General features: G+C 49.8%; 1 protein-coding gene across 1 annotated transcript in view; it reads right to left on the minus strand.

Moving 5' to 3' along the window:
- Positions 1 to 22,201, minus strand: part of SLC12A8 (solute carrier family 12 member 8) — a 131,613-nt gene that overhangs the window by 99,365 nt on the left and 10,047 nt on the right. Inside the window, exons 3-4 of the mRNA XM_038583067.1 lie at positions 8,128 to 8,274; positions 3,879 to 4,070 (exon numbers count right to left, since the gene is read on the minus strand). Of these exons, the coding sequence (XP_038438995.1) occupies positions 3,879 to 4,070; positions 8,128 to 8,274 (339 nt within the window). The remainder of the gene's footprint in view (positions 1 to 3,878; positions 4,071 to 8,127; positions 8,275 to 22,201) is intronic.

Here is a 22,201-nt window from a genome sequence, read left to right on the forward strand (position 1 = left end):
ACACAGAATTTGTTCACATGAAGTGGGCCAAGCACTAAAGGCTGCCTTTTGTTTCCAGTAGAGCCCCTCTCTCAGACTTATACCTAAAATCAAAGATGCCAGGAACAAAACAAAAAGGAACACCCTCTGGAGGCTGTGTGCAAGGGCAAGGTGGTTAGGATTGTGGACTGTGAAAGCAGACAAGGGCCCAGTCCTGTGGCCCCCAGTCCCAGCTGTGGAACTTGGGGAAAGTTAGTTTTAAGCTCTCTGTGCTTCATTTCCTCAACTGTGAAACACACATAATAGTAGTACTTGCTTCAGAGGTTATTGTGAGGATTAAATGAGATAATTCATGTAAGGTCCTAGAAGAGTAATAGCCGGCTCATAGCTGAAGTTACAGAGATACTGGCTATTGGCATTATCATTCTTTTTTTTTTAAGGGTTTTTTTTTAAATTTTTATTTATTTATGATAGTCACACATTGAGAGAGAGAGAGAGGCGGAGACATAGGCAGAGAGAGAAGCAGGCTCCATGCACCGGGAGCCCGACGTGGGATTCAATCCCGGGTCTCCAGGATCGCGCCCTGGGCCAAAGGCAGGCGCCAAACCGCTGCGCCACCCAGGGATCCCGGCATTATCATTCTTACTTTACCGTTCTGAGCTACTGAAGAAGAGGAGACAGTAGTTAGCCACGAATTTCATGAAATATTTTGCTGCCGATCAGGGAACCTAGGCGGTATAGTCAGATGAGCAACCAACTGTTGGTTGCAGCTCAGGTCATGATCTCAGGAATGTGGGATCAAGTCCCACATCTTGGCTCTGCGCTCACCAGGGAGTCTGGCTGAGATTCTCTTTCTCTCTCTGCGCCTCCTACATTCTCTTTCTTTCTAAAATAAATAAATAAACCTTAAAAATAATACCTCGTTAATGCTAACTACATGATGGTAAATGCCACCGGAAACTTGCAAAGTAAGTTGTAGGTAAGTATTCTTAAACCAAAGAGACCTACTTTGAGGGAAAACAGTAATAGCCTCAAATTAAATTGTCTTCTCAAAATCTAAGAGCTTGGAGATAAGAGGTGAGGGTATTGATGGAATGTGGGTAAGTAAGAACGTTATAGAGATTTCATATTTGGTAGGTGGATGAACATAGGAAGTAATCCTGCTTGGTTGGAAACTATAGGAAAAGTATAATTATGGCTTTTCTAAGGGTGGACTGTAACTATTCTCAGAACAAAAAGCACAGTAGAACTTCTAAATCAACAAGAAGAGACAGAAATAAATTTGAGCCACGCTGGCAAAATAAGACGTTTGTTAAATTTCAAATTATCTAGAAAATAATGAAAAAGAGAATAATGTATTCTAAAACTTGTATTCTTTTTTTTTAAGATTTTATTTATTTATTCATGAGAGACACAGAGAGAGGCAGAGAGAGAGAGAGAGAGAAAGAGAGAGAGAGAGAGAGAGAGGCAGAAGGAGAAGCAGGCTCCATGCAGGGAGCCCGACGTGGGACTCAATCCCGGGTCTCCAGGATCAGGCCCTGGGCCGAAGGCGGTGCTAAACCGCTGAGCCCCCCAGGCTGCCCTAAAACTGGTATTCTAATCCTGCATTCAGAAGGGGGGAAAAGGTATAACCCTAAGTATTTCTATTATTTGAAAAAGGCAGAAAAAAAATAAAATATTTAAGATGTGATTTTTTTTAAAGATCAATATAAATAGAAAGATAGCAGGAAGAGGTATTGAATAAAAGAAAATATGAAATAACAAAGGATAAAGAAAATAAAAGCTGATCTTTTAAGGGGCACCTGGCTGGCTTAGGTGGAGCATGCGACTTTTCATCTCAGGGTCTTTTGAGCCCCATGCTGAGTGTAGAGATTATTTAAAAATAAAATCTTAAAGAAAGTAAAAATAAAAGTTGAACCTTTAAGAGGTAAATAAAATGTATAAACACCTGGCAGTCTGATCAAGAAAAGAAAAAAATGAAAAAAATACAGATTTTAGCAATGAGAAAAGAAATACAGCTACTCTTACAGGAGAGCGTAAATGCATGAATACAGAAGATGAATGTGCCGTGAATTATGATACGTTCATATTACGCAATGTTAAGCTACTAGTTAAAAAGCACAGGTTGAAACCACTGACCTCAAGGAATATCTGCGAATCATTGTTAAGTGAGAAATAGAAGCCACAGAACAGAGTATGAACTCTGTCCCCATTTTTGTAAAAACAAGCAAGCCCTTCAGCAGTCATAAATTCACGCACGTGAGCACAGGGAAGGTGCTGGAAGACGATGGTAGGTGTTCACACCGGTGACCTCAGGACCCAGAGGGAAACAGCTTTTCTCTTTACATTATCTCTGGCAGGTTGACTTGTTACAATGAACATCATTTTCTAACTTTATTTTTAATTTATTCATGAGAGACACAGAGAGAGGCAGAGACCCAGGCAGAGGGAGAAGCAGAAAGAAAGAAAGAAAGAAAGAAAGAAAGAAAGAAAGAAAGAAAGAAAGAAGAAAGAAAGAAAGAAAGAAAGAAAGAAAGAAAGAAAGAAAGAAAGAAAGAAAGAAACTAGAAAAGGAAGAGCAAACTAAACCGAAAGGAAGCAGGAGGAAGGAAATAATAACAACAGGAGCAGAAATAAATTGAAGACCAGGAAAACAATAGAAAAATCAACAAAATCAAAAATTGCTTCTTTGCAGTCAAGCTTTTAATTAGCCTGACTGGAAAAAAAAAAAAAAAAAAAAGGAGCAAAGTCTCAAATGATTAAAACTAGGAATGAAAGGAAAGACACGACTACCCATCTTACAAAAAGTAAAAGGATTATAAGGAATCTATGAACAGTCATACGCCAATAAATTATATAACTGAGACAAAATGGACAAATTCCTAGAAAGACACAAACTACCAAAACTGACTTAAGGGCAGCCTGGGTGGCTCACGGTTTAGCGCCACCTTCAGCCCAGAGCATGATCCTGGGGACCCGGGATCGAGTCCCACATCAGGCTCCCCGCATGGAGCCTGCTTCTCCCTCTGCCTGTGTCTCTGCCTCTGTGTGTGTGTGTGTGTGTGTGTGTGTGTCTCATGAATAAACAAATAAAATCTTTTTTATAAATAAATAAATAAATAAATAAATAAATAAATAAATAAATAAATAATAAATAGTTTTCTCAACCACCCGCCACCTTTTGCACTATCACAAAGGCCTTTTTCAAGCCAAGAAGTGCTTGAAAAGAGAGGCTTTTGAATGCCTGTGTCCTCGGTGTTAGGTCACCATCCCCGTGTGACCTAACATCGAGCTCCATAAGCCTCAGCACGTCCCCCCTGAGAGCTCGCGTCCACTGCGTCCACTGCGCCGCCCCCCGTTAGTGTCCCCCTTCTCATGCAGGGGCCCACACGGCTCCCAGCCTCCCCCCACAAGGCCGCAAGCTATGAAGGAGCCCAGAGCTCCAGCTCACTTGAGAGGTGCCTGCTTCCAGGGAAGCCCAGGAAGGTAAAATGTCCCTCCTTCAGCACAAAAGTGCCCCAGGGACGGGCCCACCAGCTGCCAGCCAGGCCCTGGCCACGGTCCTGCAGTCCCCTCCCTGGAACGGGCAGCAAGGATCATTCCAGGCCAGGCCCTGCCTTGCAGGGCAGATCAAGACTCCACAGGCACCAACAGTGGAAGGGAAGGAGGACCGGATGGAGGGCCAGGGCCCCAGGCAGAGGGCCAGGCTCTGCTCTGACTCCCTCTCCGAGCCCCCGTCTGCCCATCTATAAAATGGAGCAACTGGCCCACCTCGCCTCACCCCAGAACAAACGGGAACGTGCCTGAGAAGACGGCGGCTAGCGGGCAGGCAGGAGGACAGATCCTGCGTGCCGATGGCCTGTGGGCACAGCTCCCCTGCCCCGGCCGCCCAGGCTCACCTGTCCAAACACGTACAGCAGCCCAATCGTGCCTCCGGTCTGCCCGCCGAGGACCGAGGAGATCATCGAGTAGACACCCCCGCTGCCAACACCACAGTGCTCCCCAACACCGATGCCGGACAGCACAGTGACGAGGGCCACCAGGACGACAAAGGACACCAGAAACATGCCCATGAGCACTCCTGTGTTTCCCTGCAACAGAACAGCAAGGAGCAAGGCGGGGGGTTAGGACAGGGGGGCCCTCCCAGGAGCACTGACCACCTCCCCCCACACCTCAGGGATGCAACAGGGGTGGGGGAGGAAGAGCTGGGCAGAGGTGGGGCACGTGGACAAAGCCAGCCCACAAGAGTAGGGCCTGGAAGAAATTCCCCAGGAAGGGCAATGGCCTTGCTTCCAACTCTTCAGTGACTTCCCATCACCAACGGGCACTCAGGGGGCCCCGCCTCACCACCCCTCTCTACCCCCCAGTCCCTCTCATCGCTGTGCCGTGGCAGGAAGTGCTCCCCCGCCCCGCCCCCTGCCCAACCCACCTTCCCACCCCCCCCCTCACTCCATCTCCTTGACAGCCACACTCAAGGCTCAGCACTTAGGGGCTTCCTCTTCCAGGACACCAGGCCCAAGCCCAACTCAAGGGCGGGAGATTACGCGGTACTTATCATACTAGGTCCGCTTCCAAGCCCATCTTTACTTCTGGGCTGTGAGCACAGAGAGAGCGGGATGCTGTTTTATTCGGTTATGCTTTATTCAGATAGTTTCTTATTTTGTGGATTTTATATTTTTAATGACATTATATGATCACGGTTTTCTTCCTTTGTTCAGGCTTTCAAATTGTCTGCATGTGATAATATGATATCCTGCAGCAGTCTTTGAGTTTTCATACCCAAACTGCCACCCAAACTGCCACTGTAACATCTTCCAAGCTATAGGTGAGCTGCCAAAGTATTCGTTAGAGCTCCTATTCTCTATGCGAAAATCATCTGGGCATGACCTCTCCTTACACGAGTTTTATGCCACCTCCTAGAAGCTCGGTCTTATTTTTGCCATTTCACATTTTGCCTTTTTTTCCATGATCAAATACTATTTTTCAGGTCAAACTCATCTCAAAGCTGAAAAACAGAGATCATTTTCAGGGCAAAAGGATGGATTCATATGGTAGGCCGCCTCAAAGGCGACCCCTGGGGACCCCCAGCCCCTGACACACATGCTCTGTGTGATCTCCTGCCCTTGAGTTGGGGGCTTGGACCTGGTGACTCCCTTTTAATGAGCAGAGCACTGCAGAAGTGAAGGGATATCACTTCTGAGATGAGGATATAAAAAGATTGTGGGGCAGCCCGGGTGGCCCAGCAGTTTACTGCCACCTGCAGCCCAGGGCGTGACCCCGGGCCCCGGGATCGAGTCCCGCGTCGGGCTCCCTGCATGGAGCCTGCTTCTCCCTCTACCTGGGTCTCTGCGTCTCTCTCTCTCTGTGTGTGTGTGTCTCTCATGAATAAATAAATAAAATCTAATTAATTAATTAATTAATTTTTAAAAAAAGATTGTGGCTCTCATCTTGGGTGCTCTCTCGCTCTCTCAGATTGCTCATCCCGGGGAAGTCACCTACACGTAAAGAGGCAGCCTTAGGAAGAGGCCCACAGGACAAGGCCTGCCAACAACAGTGCAAGCGCTCTTGGAAGCAGACCCTCTGCTGGTAGAGCCTTCGGCTGGGATTGCAGCCCGGACAGGCTGACTGCAGCCCCAGGAGAGACTCTAAGCCAGAGACACCCAGCTGGGCTGCACCCTGGATCCCTGGACCATAGAAACTATGAGATTACACACGTTTTTGCTTTATGCTGCTAGGCATTGGAATCATTTGTACAGCAGCAATAGAAAATGGAAGCAACTTATTATATTCTCACTTTGGGGGTAGAACTGATGTGTCTGGATAGCCGTTTCTCAAAAAAAAAGAAAAGAAAAGAAAAGAAAAGAAAAGACAGAAAAAAAAATAGCCCAGGGAGAGGGTTAAGAAGAGGCTCTTAAAGATTTAAGAATCAAAACAGAAAAAAAAAAAAAAAAAAAGAATCAAAACAGAGAGCACTTAGGGGCGCCTGGCTGGCTCAGTCGGTAGAGCGTGCAACTCTTGATCTCGAGGTTGTGAGTTTGAGCCCTATGTTGGGCATGGAGCCTAACTTAAAAAAAAATAAATAAAGAGAGCTCACCTTTTCCTCCTTCTACCATTCCATGACTATCCCCCAGGGGCCCGGCTGTCACAGGCCAACCCTTCCTCTGCCACAGCAGGGAGACTGACAGGCCTCCCTTGGACACAGGCTGCAGAGGTGCTGGGCAGTGAGGTGGCCCTTTAGGAAAGGGGCAAAGACACGGGTGGATCCCAGATGCCCGAATCTGCCAGCGGGACCAGGAGTCCGAGCTGGAGGCCTTGTGTTTTTGTAAGCGGGAGCCCCTGTAAGTTTGGGAGGGATTCTTAGCATCCACACTAGGGAGGTTGCTGACCCTCCTCTAAGCTTTCCATGTATTAATTAAAAATAAAAAAAAATTCCAGACCCACCCAGGCCATGACTAAAGCTGAACCCTGAGCTAAGGACCCAAGTTTGGAGTAGAGCAAGCGCTCAGGAGGGTCTGGCCTCACCCAGGCCTCCTCGGGGGCCTAAGAACCCCATACACCCCACTACAGCTCAGGGTTCCTGCCCCAGAATTTGCCCATGTGATGGTTAATTTTCTATGTCAGCTTGGGTAGGCTATGGTGACCATTTGTTTAGTCAAACAGTAGCCTAGATGTTGCTATAAATGTGTGGTGTTGGGGGTTTTTTTAGCTGTGATTAACATTCACAGTCAGTATTCTCCCTAACGCAGGTGGGCCTCATCCAAACTGTTGAAGGTCTTAACAGCAAAGACTGAGGCTTCCCAGCGGAGAAAGAATCCTGTGGCCAGACTGCGCCATAGAAATTCTGTGTTCCCAGCTTTTGGCCTCAAGCCTCCAGCCTCAATTCTTTTTTTTTTTTTTAATTTTTAATTTTTATTTATTTATGATAGTCACACACATACAGAGAGAGAGAGAGAGAGGCAGAGACACAGGCAGAGGGAGAAGCAGGCTCCATGCACCGGGAGCCCGATGTGGGATTTGATCCCGGGTCTCCAGGATCGCGCCCTGGGCCAAAGGCAGGAGCCAAACCGCTGCGCCACCCAGGGATCCCTGCAGCCTCAATTCTTACCTGAGTCTCACCTGGACTCACCAGACCCCACAATCATACATATAGGATGTCCCGTGCATCTCTTATAGGTATCTACCTCCTATTGGTATTAGCTCTGTGTCCCTGAAGAACCTTGGCTAGCACATCCCACACCTCGAATGGCCCCCTCTCTCTTGCACCTGTGCAACCGAGCTCCCCTCTGAAAGGCTGGCTGAACCATGCCTCTGCCAGGAAGCTTTCCTGGACACTTTAGCAACCCTACATTCACAGCCTGTTCCATTCCTGAGGGATTTAACGCTGCTTTGAGACCTCACCTGGATTCCTGATGTGAAATCAGCAGGGCTGTTAGCTCGCCAGGGGGAGGAACCAGGCCTTCTATTCCATAACCCCATTGGCACATAGTCGTGCCTGGAACACAGTAGGGGCTCCTCCTGACTGGCTACCCTTTTGTTTCAAGCAGCCTGTTTAGTTTACTGAAGTCCCAGGGAGAAGGCCCCACGTGAGGAGCTGAGACCCCTGCCTCAGGACATACATCTGCCTGGAAGGTCCCAAGATGCCTTCACAGAAGAAACAAAGAAGAGGCCTTTATTCCCTGTAGGGAAGAAGCAAACGGCACCCCCACAAGCTCAGGCACCTCTGACCCAGCCTGGCCATGTGCAGCCTTCCACAGAGGGTCTATGGGCAGTGGGGGAAGGCAACTGTGTGGGTGAAGGAGCTGATCCCACCTGGGGGCACCATTGCCACCAGCCTGCTCTTCGTGATCCACCTCCAGTCCCAGACACGATGTGCCCTGACTTCTGTGCTCATATTTCTCGTATTTCTGAGTTGTCATGACTTAAATCCATGGTGAGGCTTCCACTGGAGCCTCTGTCTGGGGCCCAGGTTCTCAGGATTCTCGTTTAAATAGCAATGCTAACTATTCGGTGTCCTTGCTTCTCATCTCCTGTTTCTGGAGCATCCGTGCTTCAGAAACCTGTTGCCTGCGCTGTGGGATGCTCAAGAGTGCAGAGCTCTCCGTGTCACAGGCTCACGAGAAACTCCAGGGCCACCAGCTCGTCACTCACCACCAGCCAGCCAGTCCTCAGGAAGAGGACAACCCCAAAAATGTTGATCATGCAGGACGTGAACACGCCATCCCAGGTCCCAAACAGCACTGGCTCCCACACGAACAGCCGGCTCCTCCACCAGGGCTGGGGCTGGGCCAGCGCCCCCTGAAAACAGAGCACCCGGAACTCAGCCAGCTGCTGCACCGCAGAGGGCCAGAGAGGGGAAGTGAAGGGAGGCAGGGCAGGAGCGGGGGGGGGGGGGGGGGGGGGGGGGGGGGGGGGGGGGGGGGGACTCAGCTTGAAACTCCATCCACCTTCCTTTGCAGGGCACGCACGTGTGTGCACGCTCGCTCGGAGGCCTGGGATTGTTTCTGCCCAAGGCTCACTGGGCTCTTCCGACAGGGACTCCTATCAAAGGGCAAGGACTAACTGGCCAACTGGCCAGTGCGCCCTTTCCTTCTGGCCGCTCAGGAGCTACTCCCCCCAGCCTCCTCGCAGGGAGGTGTGGCCACGGGCCTGAGCTCTGGCCCCCAGAAGGTGGGGAGAAGGCTGGTGTGTCACGTCTCCGAGAGCGTGGGACTCTAGGTTCCGGCTCAGGCCGCGGTCACGAGCTCTGGGGAAGGCCACCAGCAGTACCCCCGTCCCACAGGGGACAGCAGCTTCCAGCAGTGACTAATCTTCGGGTGGACTGACTTTGCACTTTCTTCCCCCCGCAACCCCAACAACCCGCCAGGGGCCAGGCATTTCCAGCAGAGGGGCTGCTACTGAGTCCCCTCTGCTGGAAATGCCTGGCCCCTGGTGTCACAGCGACCTCCAAGCCCCTTCCAGCCCACTCCCCAGGATTCTAGGGCATCACCTGGCGGTTGCTTAGAACCAGAGGCTAATAGGTGGTTAAACAAATGCCTTCCTTATTTTTCCAATGCAAAAATAACCAAGGCGCTTTAACAAAACACTCCAGTGGAAACTCTTTACTGAAACAACTAAACCTTGTGGAGAAAAATTTTTTTAAAGATTTTATGTATTTCTTCATGAGAGACACAGACAGAGAGGCAGAGACACAGGGAGAAGCAGGCTCCATGCAGGGAGCCTGACATGGGACTCGATCCGGGAACTCCAGGATCATGCCCTGAGCCAAAGGCAGGCGCTAAACCGCTGAGCCACCCAGGGATCCCCACCTTGTGGAAATATTAAAATGGCTTAAAGAGGGCAGCCCGGGTGGCCCAGTGGTCTAGCGCCGCCTCTGGCCCAGGGCCTGATCCTGGAGTTCCGGGATCGAGTCCTGCGTCGGGCTCCCTGCATGGAGCCTGCTTCTCCCTCTGCCTGCGTCTCTGCCTCTCTTTCTCTCTCTCTGTATAAATAAATAAAATCTTTTAAAAATAATAATAAAATGGCTTAAAGACAACTAGTAGCAGCTGGTGCTGTTCACCGCCCTGACCTCTGGCCTAGGGCTAGGAGTGTAAATGCACACAGCAGGGATCTTCCAGTGTCTCACACTGGCACAGCCACACCTCACAGGGGGCGGGGGGCGGGCGGGGGCCCAACTAGGAAGCAGTGTGCCCAGCGGGTCTCTGGACCATGCATGTGGTCTGTACACAGTGAGAAGGCAGAAAAACCCAGAGTATAGGACAGAGAATCTGCAGTCAGGGGCCCAGGGGCCCAGCTCCTGAATGGCTGAGCACAAGGGATGGATGCGCCCCCATCCAGGGCGAAAGGCTGAGGCCCACGGGCCTTGGTGGGAAAGGAGAGGAGCCCGTCCCCTGCTCCCCCCCTGCATCATGCGCTCCCTTGCAGCAGAAAGTCATCAGGGCCGTCAATTAAGACTTAAGACTCCTGGGCACCCCCTGCCAGTCCCCGACGCAGCGGGAGCTCCTTTTATCTGTGTGTCTGTCTGTCTGCCTTCCTTTCTTTTTTTCTTTTTCTCTTTCTTTTTTCTTTCTTTCTTTAAAAGATTTTATTTATTTGACACAGAAAGCGAGATCTCGAGCAGAGGGAGCAGCAGGCAGAGGGAGAGGGAGAAGCAGGCTCCCCATTGAGCAGGGAGCCCGACACGGGGCTCCATCCCAGGACCCCGGGATCGTGACCTGAGCAGAAAGCAGATGCTTAACCGACTGAGCCCCCGAGGCGCCCCTACCTGTGAGTATTTCTGTTCATCTGTCTTTCACAGGCTGCAAATAAGGGATCTCCTGAAAGTCAGTAAATGTGAGAACAGCGATGGTGGCTCAGCACAGACCCCGCTGACCTTATGCTTGTCCTCGAAGAACTGGTCCCACGCAACCTGTTTTGGTGCATGTAGGATTGTTTTCCAGAATCCTAATCTCTGAATTCAGGACCGGGTCCCTGATTTCCCGTCTCTCCTTATGCCGGGTTTCCCACCTTGGCCTGCTGCAGGTCTGTTCTTAGAAACAGCAGTGACAGCAGCAGCTCTCAGCAAGAGAGAGCAATGATTTCGAGAGCGCTCTCACCTTCCACATCCCTCGTCTGCCTTGATCCTCACCACACCGCCGGGGTGGGGGGCAGGCTGGGAGAGGGCCCCGGTGTGGAGCGAGGGAAGGACACCGGAAGGACAGACAGCACAGCCGGCGGCCCGCGCTGGGTGCCCCACTGTAAAATCTGTGCCCGGCCCTGCACCTCGGGTTTTGTGCCCTTTCCTTGCCTAGAAGTCCATTCTTTCGGCTCCCATTGCCGACATCCCAAACTTGGCTGAGGTGTGCAGGCCTCACCCCTGGGCCTCCCATCCTGAAGTGGGGAATCCTGGTCCGCCTGCCCCAGCCTCGCCTGTCCACCCCGAAGGCCGCTTCCTTTCCTTCCGTGTTCGTCCACCTAACGGCGTAGGGGAAGCTTTCACTCCCGGGACCTCACTGGACTGAATCGGCCTTAAAGGTGGTTCCCGAATGGGCCAGAAGCTTTAGGAGACTCTGCCCTCGGAGAATGAAAATAGAAGTGGTTTCAAACGGGTTGGGTGGCCGTCTGGTGGCCAGGCCATGGCGGCTTATCTCAGGGTGCTCGGGGGACCGCACCTACCCTTTCTTACCAAGTGACAAAGGAAAGCAAGTCTTCCCAGGGCCTGCTTGCTCATCAGAGACCAGAAGGAAGAGCCCGGCTGTGTTTCACCCCAAGGCTGCAGCCCTGAGGTTCTTAGAGAGGGAAAGAGAGAGAGAGAGAAAGAGAGAGCAGCATAAGCCCAGGGAGAGAGAGAGAAGGAAGAAGAAACAAACACACAGAAAAAGGGACAGAAGACGAGCTAGGGAACACGGAACCCTGGGGTAACTCCTAAGCAGTAGTACAGAGACCCCCGGGGCTCTCTCCCAGCCCACCCACCCCCACACACTGACGCCAACACGGAGGCGCCCCTGGTGCCCTTCTCCACCACATCCTGCAGCTGCACCACTTCAGGGCTGCCCACCCCACCCCCCGCCTCTGCCACTGGCCCGCTGTGGGCAAACCAGGAGACCACCAGCAAGACCACCCAAACCAGCAGCCTTGCAGAGTGACCGCTGGGCCCACGGCTGGTACAATTCTGAAACCAGTTCTGAGGTGTGGGTCTCCCCCCTCATACCAAGCAGTTCTCCAGTGCCAGCTGGTGTCCCCTGATCCAGCTCAATTCTGGTATTATCTATCTGGAAATGGGGTCAGGTCCCACAGGTTAAGGGCTGTCCCCCAAGACTACTCAAACCTCCCCCTCCTCTCACTCCGGATGCCAGTCACGAGGTCAGATTGTCACCTGTGCTTCTGAGCAACTGCCTATAAATCAGAGGTTCCCATGACACCTTCCTTGGCTTTGATTAATTTGCTAGAACGCCTCACAGAATTCAGAGAAACACTTTACGTTCTAGATTACCACTATGTTACAAAGGATATAGCCCAGGAGCAGCCAACAGGAGAGATGCCCACGGGGGAAAAGCAGGTGGCTTCCAAGCTCTCTCCAGGCACATCACCCTCCCCAAATCTGCACACGTCCACCAGCCTGGAAGCTCTGCAGACCTCATTATTTTGGGGTTTTATGGAGACCTCATTACGTACATTGATTAAATCATTAGCTGTTGGCAACTGACTCCATCTCCAATCCCCACGTTTCCACCTGAAAGTTCCAACCCTCTCATCATGGTTGGTTCTTCTGGCAACCAGATCCCATGCTTATGTGCTTTCCAAAAGTCACCTTATTGACTAAACCCCGTTGTGGTGGAAAGGGGATTGGTAGGAATATCCAGATACCCTTATCACTCTTATCACTTAAGAAATTCCGAGGGCTTTAGGAGCTCCCTGCCAGGAATGGAGATAAAAGCCAAATGCATATTTCTTATTCTAAATCACAGTATCACAACTGGCTACTCCACGACCCTGCTCTCTCTCTGCCCTGCCAGCTTTTTCCAATTCCCCTTTGCTCCTGCCCGGACAGGCTGAGGACAGAGCCCTGAGCCTGCAACCCAAGCAGACATCGGACAGGAGAACAGAAGATCAGCTTCTCCCTCACACTCTGAAACTTCACACCCAACTGCCCCCTTTATGGGAGGGTAAGGAATCCCCTCACATCTCAGATGCGTCCTACCACAAAGGCCATGACTCAAGACTCTCCCTTTGCACCTCTACCCAGTCACTGGGAGCAGGAGACTGTAGAACAGCTAGGGTTATGGCAGGTGGGCAGCCCAGGGGGCCCAGGGTTTAGCGCTGCCTTCAGCTTGGGGCGTGACCCCAGAGTCCTGGAATCGAGCCCTGCATGGAGCCTGCTTCTCCCTCTGCCTGTGTCTCTGTCTCTGTCTCTGTCTCTCTGTCTCTCATGAATAAATAGATAAAATCTTAAAAAAAAAAAAGCGGAGGGGATTATGGCAGGTGACAGTCGGACTGTTCTGAGCTATCCTTTTTTTTTTTTTAATCCAAAAAAACTAGTTTAATTATTTAGCCTCATCTATTACACGGGAGCAAGTGGGGTGCTGTGATGGGGATCACTGACAGGAAGGGCTTCTGTGGTTGCCCCAGGCTAAGTGCCACGCTCACGCTGGACACAAGTCTGTCTACTAGACTGGAGAAACGGATGATTTGGAGAAATGTGTCCTTCGGTCTGAACCATTTGCAGGGAGGTCCTCCTGCCACATCAGGGACCAAGTCTTGTCTTTCATCTCCCATTTGCCTAAGATGCTGTGGGGATCCACATGGGTGGCCCCAACAGCTCTGTGCTGGAAAAAAAAAAAAAAAAAGCTAAGAGCTCCCAGATGTCACTTAACAGTTAGATAGCTAAAGGAAAGGTTGCATTGTTTGTAGAAGCCAGCTGGGCCCCTGTGGAAGGCTGTAAGGTGCTGCCAAAGTCCAGATGAACATCTGTGGGGCGTCAGATGCCAGAGTTTTCATCCTCAGAGTGAGGCAGAAAAACTCATTCATCTCGGAAATGCTCTGGACACAGAACTTGCCCTTGAGCCAGATCAGGACAGGGCAGCTTGCTAACGAACTAACTTCCAATAAGTTAGTTCTTAGATATTTTAGCAGTTCCGTTTAGAATCACTTGTGTTTAGAACTGAAGAGTCAAAATGTCCAAGTGACAGCGTTTCATTTGTGAAGGCCTTCCGAGACTTCCAGCTTCCTTCCAGACTTTGAGGATGCAGGCAATGCCCAGCCTCAACCCTTTCTCAACGGGTCTTGCCCACCCCTTTCGTTTTGTTTTTGGTGGGGGAAGCAGTGAAGTTGACCACAGAATGGGTGAGGCTAGAAAGCTTCGGGCTCGTTCCTGGTGTCTCCATTCAGTTGGCAAAACGAGGAAAGGCCCTGCGGGTGGAGGGGAAGAGGACTGTGATGTCTAAGGGGGAGGACGGTGGGTGCAGGGAGGGGGAAAAGAACCAGCAGGCGGGCCTCTACGGTCTCCCTCCCCCAAGTGCAGTTTTAACCATTTCAAACGCTGGGGATTCGCTGAGTGTGAAAACCACGGCCATTAGACCTTAGACACAGGTGCCAAGGAAGGGAAATGGACAGTTTTCAGGAGAACAGAACTTTTCTTCTGACACAGTCTTTTTTGATGATGGAAAGAGAAAAGGATGGTGCGGTCTCTAGACCCTCTAGATTCACGGCGGTAAGTCATGAGCAGGTTTAGGAAGAAGGAAAGGAATTCTCTTCTTTAAATTGAAGTTCCATGAAAGAACAGATTTATTCTCTGTGGAGACCTGCTTTTTTTCATTTGCGAGACAGGCACGGGCAGGTCCACGATCGGGGAGGAACTCCTTTCCTTACAGCAGGCTGGGCCGGGAGGCAGCCTGAAGAGGACTCCTGTTTGCAGTCATCCTCCCCCACCGCACACTCCTAGGCTGGGCCGCGTCTGTCTTCCTGGAGGAGACCTAGAAGGGCTCATGTCTCCCCTCAGCCGGGGGCTCTGGCATCGTGTGCCCAGGGGAGTAGCTGTGAGAGCAGCCAGGCCCTGGGAAGCGGGCGGCTGGGGAGGGGGCGGCCGTGGCCCAGCAGGCTGAACGAGGAGTGCTCCCTGCCCGGACGCTGGGTGCCGATCCAGGGCCGCGGACCGGCCCCATTCAAGCCACCGCTGGCCATACCGTACGCCGAGGATGCCCTGCCTGTGGCTCTGTCCGCTGGGAAGAGGAATAGCAGTGGTTCGGAGGCACATCACTATCACTCCTCAGACTCGCGTCCTCACTCTGGCTCAGGGGCTCGGTCCCCGGGAGGGGTCTTGACGTTGCTCGGAGCCACACGGAAGTGATCGCCCGCTATGCTGCCCTTGGCCCCTGGGAACTGATGAAAGGAACACCGGGGTCCCTCGCCTCCCTCGGCCCCTGCAGCTGAACGGCAGTGCCCATCCCCGAGGCACCAAGATGCTCAGATGCTCCGAGGGCCGAGGGCCGAGGGCCGAGGGCCGGGGCGGCCTGGCCCACCGAGCCGCTCCAGAGGTGCGGTCCCAGCTCCGAGAGCTCTCGTAGGGCCTCACCGGCCTCCGCTCTGGGCCCCGGTCGTCCGTCGTCCGTTCCAGAATAACAAAAGCCTCCCTCGGCATCCCCGACCCAGACGGAGCAGGCTGTGGGGCGGCCGAGTGGCTGGGCCTGGTGCGGCGGCGTCTGCCGGGAAGCAGAGCAGAGGCTGAGAGAGGATGAAGCAGCGACACAAACCAAGTCCTCAGAACGGGCACCGCAAACACGCCCGTGGCGGGTCCTGTCCTCCCGAGGCAGAGGCCGCGGGGCGGGGTCCGGGCCACATCCACTTCGGCCGCGCTTGGCAGCGGTTGTCGGCCGTCGCCTCCCAGCACGGGAGAGAGGCCAGGCCTCGTCCTCGGGGCCCGGGCCTGCCGCCTGTGGCGGGTCAGAGACAGGCCTCTTCCTCCCGCGCCGGGGCCCTGCACGCCGAGCCACACGCCCGGGAGGCCGGGGAGACCGAGCCTGAGCGGTGCCCAGGGCAGGAGACGCCCGCCTGCCGCACGCGTGTGCACGTGCCCAGGGCCCCGCCAGGAAACACACGTCAGGGCAGCCCGGGTGGCTCAGTGGTTTGGTGCCGCCTTCAGCCCGGGGCCTGATCCTGGAGACCCGGGATCGAGTCCCGCGTTGGGCTCCCTGCATGGAGCCTGCTTCTCCCTCTGCCTGGGTCTTTGCCTCTCTCTTTCCCTGTGTCTCTCATGAATAAATAAATAAAATATTAAAAAAAAAAAAAAAAAAAGGAAACACACGTCAGATGGGAGCTGACGCCTTTTCTTTCTTCCAGCAGGAGGGAAAGAGACCAGGTGAGAAACTGCTGCTGCCCGCTCAGGGCAGGGGAGGTCGGAGCACGACGAGGCCCAGCCCGCCCCGCAGACACAGGGGCCCCCGGACTGGTGCCACCGGAATGGGCACGCGCGAGCCTGCGCTTTGCTTTCTGAGAGCTGACGACTCCTTAGTTACCCAGCAGAGACTACGCCAGGCTCCGCTGCCCTGTGGTGCCGCGGGCCGAGGGGGTCCCCGGCCGTCCCCCCGCCTGACGGGCCCCGAGGCAGGCGCTGGGCCGGGCTGCCTACCTGCGGTGTCTGCAGAGGCCGCCGACAGCCACGTACTGCATCGTGGGGTCTGTGCAGTTTACATGAGATGGTAATTGTGAAAGCTTTTTGGAAGCAAGAAGCCAAACACACGATCTTAAATGTGGGTGAAGGTCCCATCGGGGATGTCGGGAGGAAGAGCAAGAAAAGGGGTCTTATGGACCACGCATTCTCTACCCCCCGCCCCTTGTCCTCATGGTTCGCGTAGACCCTAGCTCCGTAGGCCAGCCCTGAGAGCTCCCTTCCCAAGCCCTGCCCAGAGCCAGCACTGGGGGAGCCAGCTCCTGCTAGCATGCGCATCCGGCGACTGTCCCGTCACCCCTGGCTGATGCTAGGAAAGGCAATGGCCCCGCAGCAGAGGAGGGGAGGACCAGGACCCGTGTGGAGTGGTCAAAGTCTGATTTCCCTGGATTCAAATCTGGGCAGCGCCCTCGGTCAATATTGATTTAAGTGTTGCTGGAACTGTGAGAGCTTCGTGGCAACGTGGGTCTCTCCTGCCACAGACCTAGTTCAAAAGCCAAGGTCTACAAACAGCAGTTCCCGAATGCTTAATCTATGGTTTTTCCACGCCTGTGCAACCTAATCCTTATCCAAGGCTGAGAACCTGCCGAGGTTCAAGCTGGTCACAGAACTCAAGAATCCCAGGAGTGCCAAGACCCTCAAACACACAAACACACTGCCGATGTCCTGCCTCCTGGGACGACACAGAAGGGCCTTCCCCAGTATAGCTTCTTCTGTCCGCCGTGGAGCCCAGAGACACAGGGCTCTGGACCCCTGATTCCTTCCCACAAATGGCAGCAGTGATGCCTCGGCCACCTAAACACAAGCATCCCCTGCCCTTCCCAGCCTCCTTGGCAAAAGGACAGAGCCCTTCTTGCAGGACTCAGGCTGCCACTAGAGAGTCTACTTGAGTTTCACATCACAAGGAGCAACATGGACCCTAACGTCCTCCCTCAGGAGGCAAACCAGCCAAAGATCAACTGCAAAAGGCTTATTCTTCTGGATGCATCAGTGGATCAGCCAATATTATATCTGTTAAAGAACTGTTACGTTTGTTCTGACTTTTAGAATCACATTAATGTTTCGCATACGCAAAGTCAAATCAAATCAACCAGGATGAGAGAAAAATTAGACTGCAAAGAGAAACAAGTTATCCTAACTGCATTTCCAACGAGTAACATAACCCCGAAGGTGAGAAAAGAACTCACCAGAGTAACTTCTAAACATGGCTCTTTGTCTGTGTACCCTCAGTCTAAAGGCAAAAATAACTACAAATATTAAATTCTAGATAGAAAGTTGTGTTTTCTACAGGCAGGAGTTATCCATTCTGAATCTACTTCCCGTGAATTGTAGGATTGAGCAAATAAGTAAATATATATGAGAGTTCAGTTTCTTACTGTTGGAGAAGGGAGTTACAGCTAAAGAAAGGGGGATGAGGGGAAGAATGACCCCTGCGGTGATGGACTAGGATGAGAAGTATTGGTTTCAATTTGCGGTTTTTAATATAGGTAGAAAAATATAGTACTGGGTGTATGTGTGTGTGTGTGTGTGTGTGTGTGTGTGTGTGTTTACATTCCTTCTCTCTGCCCACCTGAAGGCAAAGATACCTCAGTAGCCAAGAACATACCCAGTACCCAGATCTTGGTCTTAAACATCATTCCTCACTGTAAGAAACCAAGACATTTTGGAAAAATGCCTGACTCAGGACTGGGGAAGAGAAAGTACAAAATGAGCCTGGAATATGCTATGCCAGAAAGCAAGAAAGTGCTAAAAAAAAATTTTTTTTAAAGGTTCCAGATATAACGAAAAGATATAGGAGCCAGCTTGAAGGGGCTCCCAGTGGCCAACTCTGAGATAATTTGAGCATCAAAATAATAATTGTAATAGAATATTTATGTAACAAAGTAAGAATCTGAGTCCATACAGATATAAAGAACGGAATAAATTAAAATATGGGGAAGAAGGGAAAGTCTTTCTTTATAGAAGAAGACCAATTAATATCTGTAGGGGCGGGGGGGACGGTGTCAGAAGAACCACCATTTTTGCAACCATCACAGTAATAACTGATGGTGTCAAGAATCATCCATGGATACTAACACCAGTGATGAGGAACAGGATATTTCCATAGTCTCAAAGTATTCCCAACAAATTGTTTATCAATACAAAGGGAAGTCAGTAACTTTAGAATGGATTAACTTAGCAGACACCGCCTTAAATAAGTAACCAAAGCTAGCATCCCCAATACTGGGACAAATGGAAATCCTGTACCTTCTGGAGAAGAACACAACTATAATTTCTAGGGTATTTCTGACAAAAATACAAAACCTAAATCTAATCGCAAAGGGTCATGTCCCCAACTGAGGGATGTTCTACAAAATAACTGGCTTGTGTTCTTCAAAAAATGTCATGACAAGACCAAGAAAAGCTAAGTAACATTTCCTGATTTTTTTCTCAAGATTTTACTTATTTATTCATGAGAGACAAAGAGACAGAGAAAGAGAGGCAGAGACACATGCAAAGGGAGAAGCAGGCTCCACGCAGGGAGCCCGACGTGGGACTCGGTCCCGGATCCCGGGATCACACGCTGGGCCAAAGGCAGACAGTCGCTCAACCGCTGAGCCACCCGGGCATCCCGACATTTCCAGATTAAAGAAGAGTAGGACATGACGGCTGAGTACAATGTGTTGTCCTGGACCAGACCCTGGGCCCAGGGGAGAAATGCTATAGGATATCAGGGGGAAAACTGACAAAACTGGAATGTGGAACTGTGGATTAGATAATAGAAAACACCAATGTTACATTTCCTGATCTCGATAAATCCACCACGGTTAGGTGAAAGAACATTCTCACTCTTAGGAAACACACACTGAAAAAAAAAAAAAAAAGGAAACACACACTGAAAAATTCATGGATGGGGTACATGATGTGTACAAATTACCTTCAAATGCCTTCGTGGGAAAATATAGAATATAATATATATTAGAATATATTGACAAATATATATACAAATGGAATAGAAACAGAGAGGGCATACTAGTGATAAGCCAAAGAACAAAATGTTAACAACTGGTAAATCTGAGTCAAGAGTATGTATATGGCCATTCTTGGGGCACCTGGGTGGCTCAGTTGGTTAAGCATCTAACTTTGGCTCACCCATGATCTCAGCCCTGCCCCACATAGGGGTTCAGTGGGGAGTCTCCTTCTGCCCAGCACCCCTGCCCCTGCCTGTGTGCATGCTCTCTCTCTCAAATAAATGAATAAAACCTTAAAGAAAAAAGACTATATGGGCATTCTTTGTACTATTGCAACTTTCTATGATTGTGAAATTTTACCAACCTGTTAAAAGTTTAAAAATAAATAAATATGTTCGATAAAAGCTGCATTTTATGCAAGGAGCCCAGACACTTATTTAAAAAATAGCTTGTACACTCTCGTGCTCAACATGAAACTGATTTTTACTATATGTGAGCTAGCAGAATGAATGAGTGAATGAATGAAAGAAATGTGCTTTAGAAAGTAACATTAGGCACATCTTTTAAGATGGCACAAAAAGCACTTCTATACCTTCCAAATTACCATGAAAATGACAGAAAAGTTGTGGGGTTTTTTAAGTATAAAACTATACTTAATAGCTGGAAAGGAAATAAGAACAAGTGCCACCAGTCGATCAGACATTTGAGGAAATCCCTAAAATGGGCTTGGAGGGGGGAAGAAAAAGCAAAGGAGGGAGAAGCAGGGCAGCCAAGAGAAGAGTGGTCTTCCAAGGAACCTGAGAAGCTCCAAGTTCAGAGTCAGCTCATCCAGGGCGTGGACATGAGCAGGGAAACCACGGGGCATAACATGACCTTGAAGGTTTTGTCATATGTGTGGAAATGACATAGAGGGCACTTACAGCCCCAAAGAGGCGGGTGTGGTAAATGGCCCTTGTGGTTGCCGGGTTCCTACATCTTACAGTGAAGTGGTATAGTATTTGACTCCAAATAAACTGTGAAAAGTTAGAAATGTACACTTAATCCCTAAAACAGCTGTTCTCAAACTTTTTGGTCTCAAGGCCCCTTTACATTCTTAAAAATTATTGAGTGATGTGGAAATGTTGGAGTTTGAAGCAAATGTCGAGAAAAAATTCTCAAGAATTGTTTCTAGACATATCTTCAGCAAAAATGTGGTTTTATTAAAGCATGGGGACTGGAACCATGGGTTGAAAGAGCTGCATGGGGGTTAATGAGGGGTGGCAATTATATATTTTCAAGTAGGAGGGGGTTAGGGATAGCATAAGTCTCTAAGGAATTTGGAAGCAGGGTTTCCAGGACTTTCAAGGGACTAGGTATTGTTGGGAAAAGTCATTTATTGGGGCACCTGGGTGGCTTGGTCAGTTAAGCATCTGCCTTCAGCTCAGATCATGATCCCAGGGTGCTGGGATGGAGCTTCGTGTTGGGCTCCCTGCTCAGCAGGGAGTCTGCTTCTCCTTCCCCTCTGTCCCTCTCCTTGCTTGTGTGCTCTCTCTCTCAAAGAAATAAATTAAATCTAAAAAATAAAATAACAGGAAAAGTCATTTATTACTGTCTAGTAAAACCTTGGTCATGAGAACCTTCAGATGTGTATCAGTGGGCCATATGCCTGGAGGATGATTGCTAACATGTACCTTGGGGGATAAAGATAATTTCCAAAGGAATTTTCATATGTTAAAGTAGACTTACAGGATCCTGGAGGTGGGGATAATGTTAGGCTAAATTGCCTTTTGCCTTTACCAAAGTATTAACATCCAGGCAGTTGAGCTCCTAGAGGAAGGTCCCTCTGCCTGTTTCAAGGAGTTGTCAGTAGGCTGTAGGCAGGAAGGAAATGTAATCTTTCTTTTGCCTTTGTTTCCCACATCATTGAGGATCCCAAAGAGCTTTGTTTATGTGTGTTATATCTATCAATATTTACCATATTAGGGGATCCCTGGGTGGCTCAGTGGTTTAGCGCCTGCCTTCAGCCCAGGGAGTGATCCTGGAGACCCGGGATCAAGTCCCGCATTGGGCTTCCTGCCTAGAGCCTGCTTCTCCCTCTGCCTGTGTCTCTGCCTCTCTCTGTGTGTCTCTCATGAATAAATAAACAGAATCTTTTTTTAAAAATTTACCATATTAGAAATTTAAAGGGAGATTTTTTAAATATTTATTGATCATTTAAATGTAATAGTAATAAGCTCATTATCTGTTCAAATAAATGCCCAATTCTCATGAGAAATAACTACTGTCCAAAACAAAAACATTTAATGAAAAGAGGCCTTGTTATACATTTTGCAGATCATTCTAATGTCTGCTCTCATAGAAGACAGCTGGATTCGCCTATCTACTTCTGCATTCAGTCTGTTATAACGTATTGTTTTTGAAATACACGACAAAAATTTGGCCTCCTGCAGTTCCACAATTAGACAAGGCAAGAGTAATTTACTACCACTGGTCCAAGTGTGAAAAAAATTACCGTGACCCAAAAAAAGACAAGAATCACAAAACAGGGGGATATTCGATATAAGAAACAGCTGTAGTTGGGGGCACATGGGTGGCCCAGTCAGTCCTGGGATCAAGCTTGAGTTAGTTCAAGCTCGCTGGTCAGCGGGGAGTCTGCTTCTCCCTCCCCCTCTCCCTCTGCCCCCTGCTCATGCTCTCAAATAACTAAATCAAACCTAGAAAGAAAGAGAAGGAAGAAAGGAAGGGAGGAAGGAAAAGAAAGAAAGAATGAAAGAGAGAGAAAGAGAAGAAGTAAGAGTGAGCAATAGCCACGCAGGAGCCAGAAGAAAAAAAAACCATGAAAGAGATGAAGAGCCTTTTGCTCAGAGTAGCAAAGCTTTAATAATTTAATATGACATTTTCTTCTCCACGAGTCCAATAATGTCACTTGGTGATTCAGTTAAACACACACATCTCGCTATCGTAAAAGATATTTCTAGGTTTTAAACTTTTACATTACAAATGTGGAAATGTTCATTATGATTATAGGAAAAGATACAAATCCAATTAATAATCCAATTTACAAAAAATTAGAAATGAACTGAGGGAAACAGAAGAGTAAATGTGACAATGCCTTTTTTTTTTTTTTCCAGCTCAGGAAGCAATAAGTAAAGGA

This window comes from Canis lupus, chromosome 33 (genome assembly GCF_011100685.1).
Source record: "Canis lupus familiaris isolate Mischka breed German Shepherd chromosome 33, alternate assembly UU_Cfam_GSD_1.0, whole genome shotgun sequence".
In the NCBI taxonomy this organism is placed as follows: domain Eukaryota; kingdom Metazoa; phylum Chordata; class Mammalia; order Carnivora; family Canidae; genus Canis; species Canis lupus.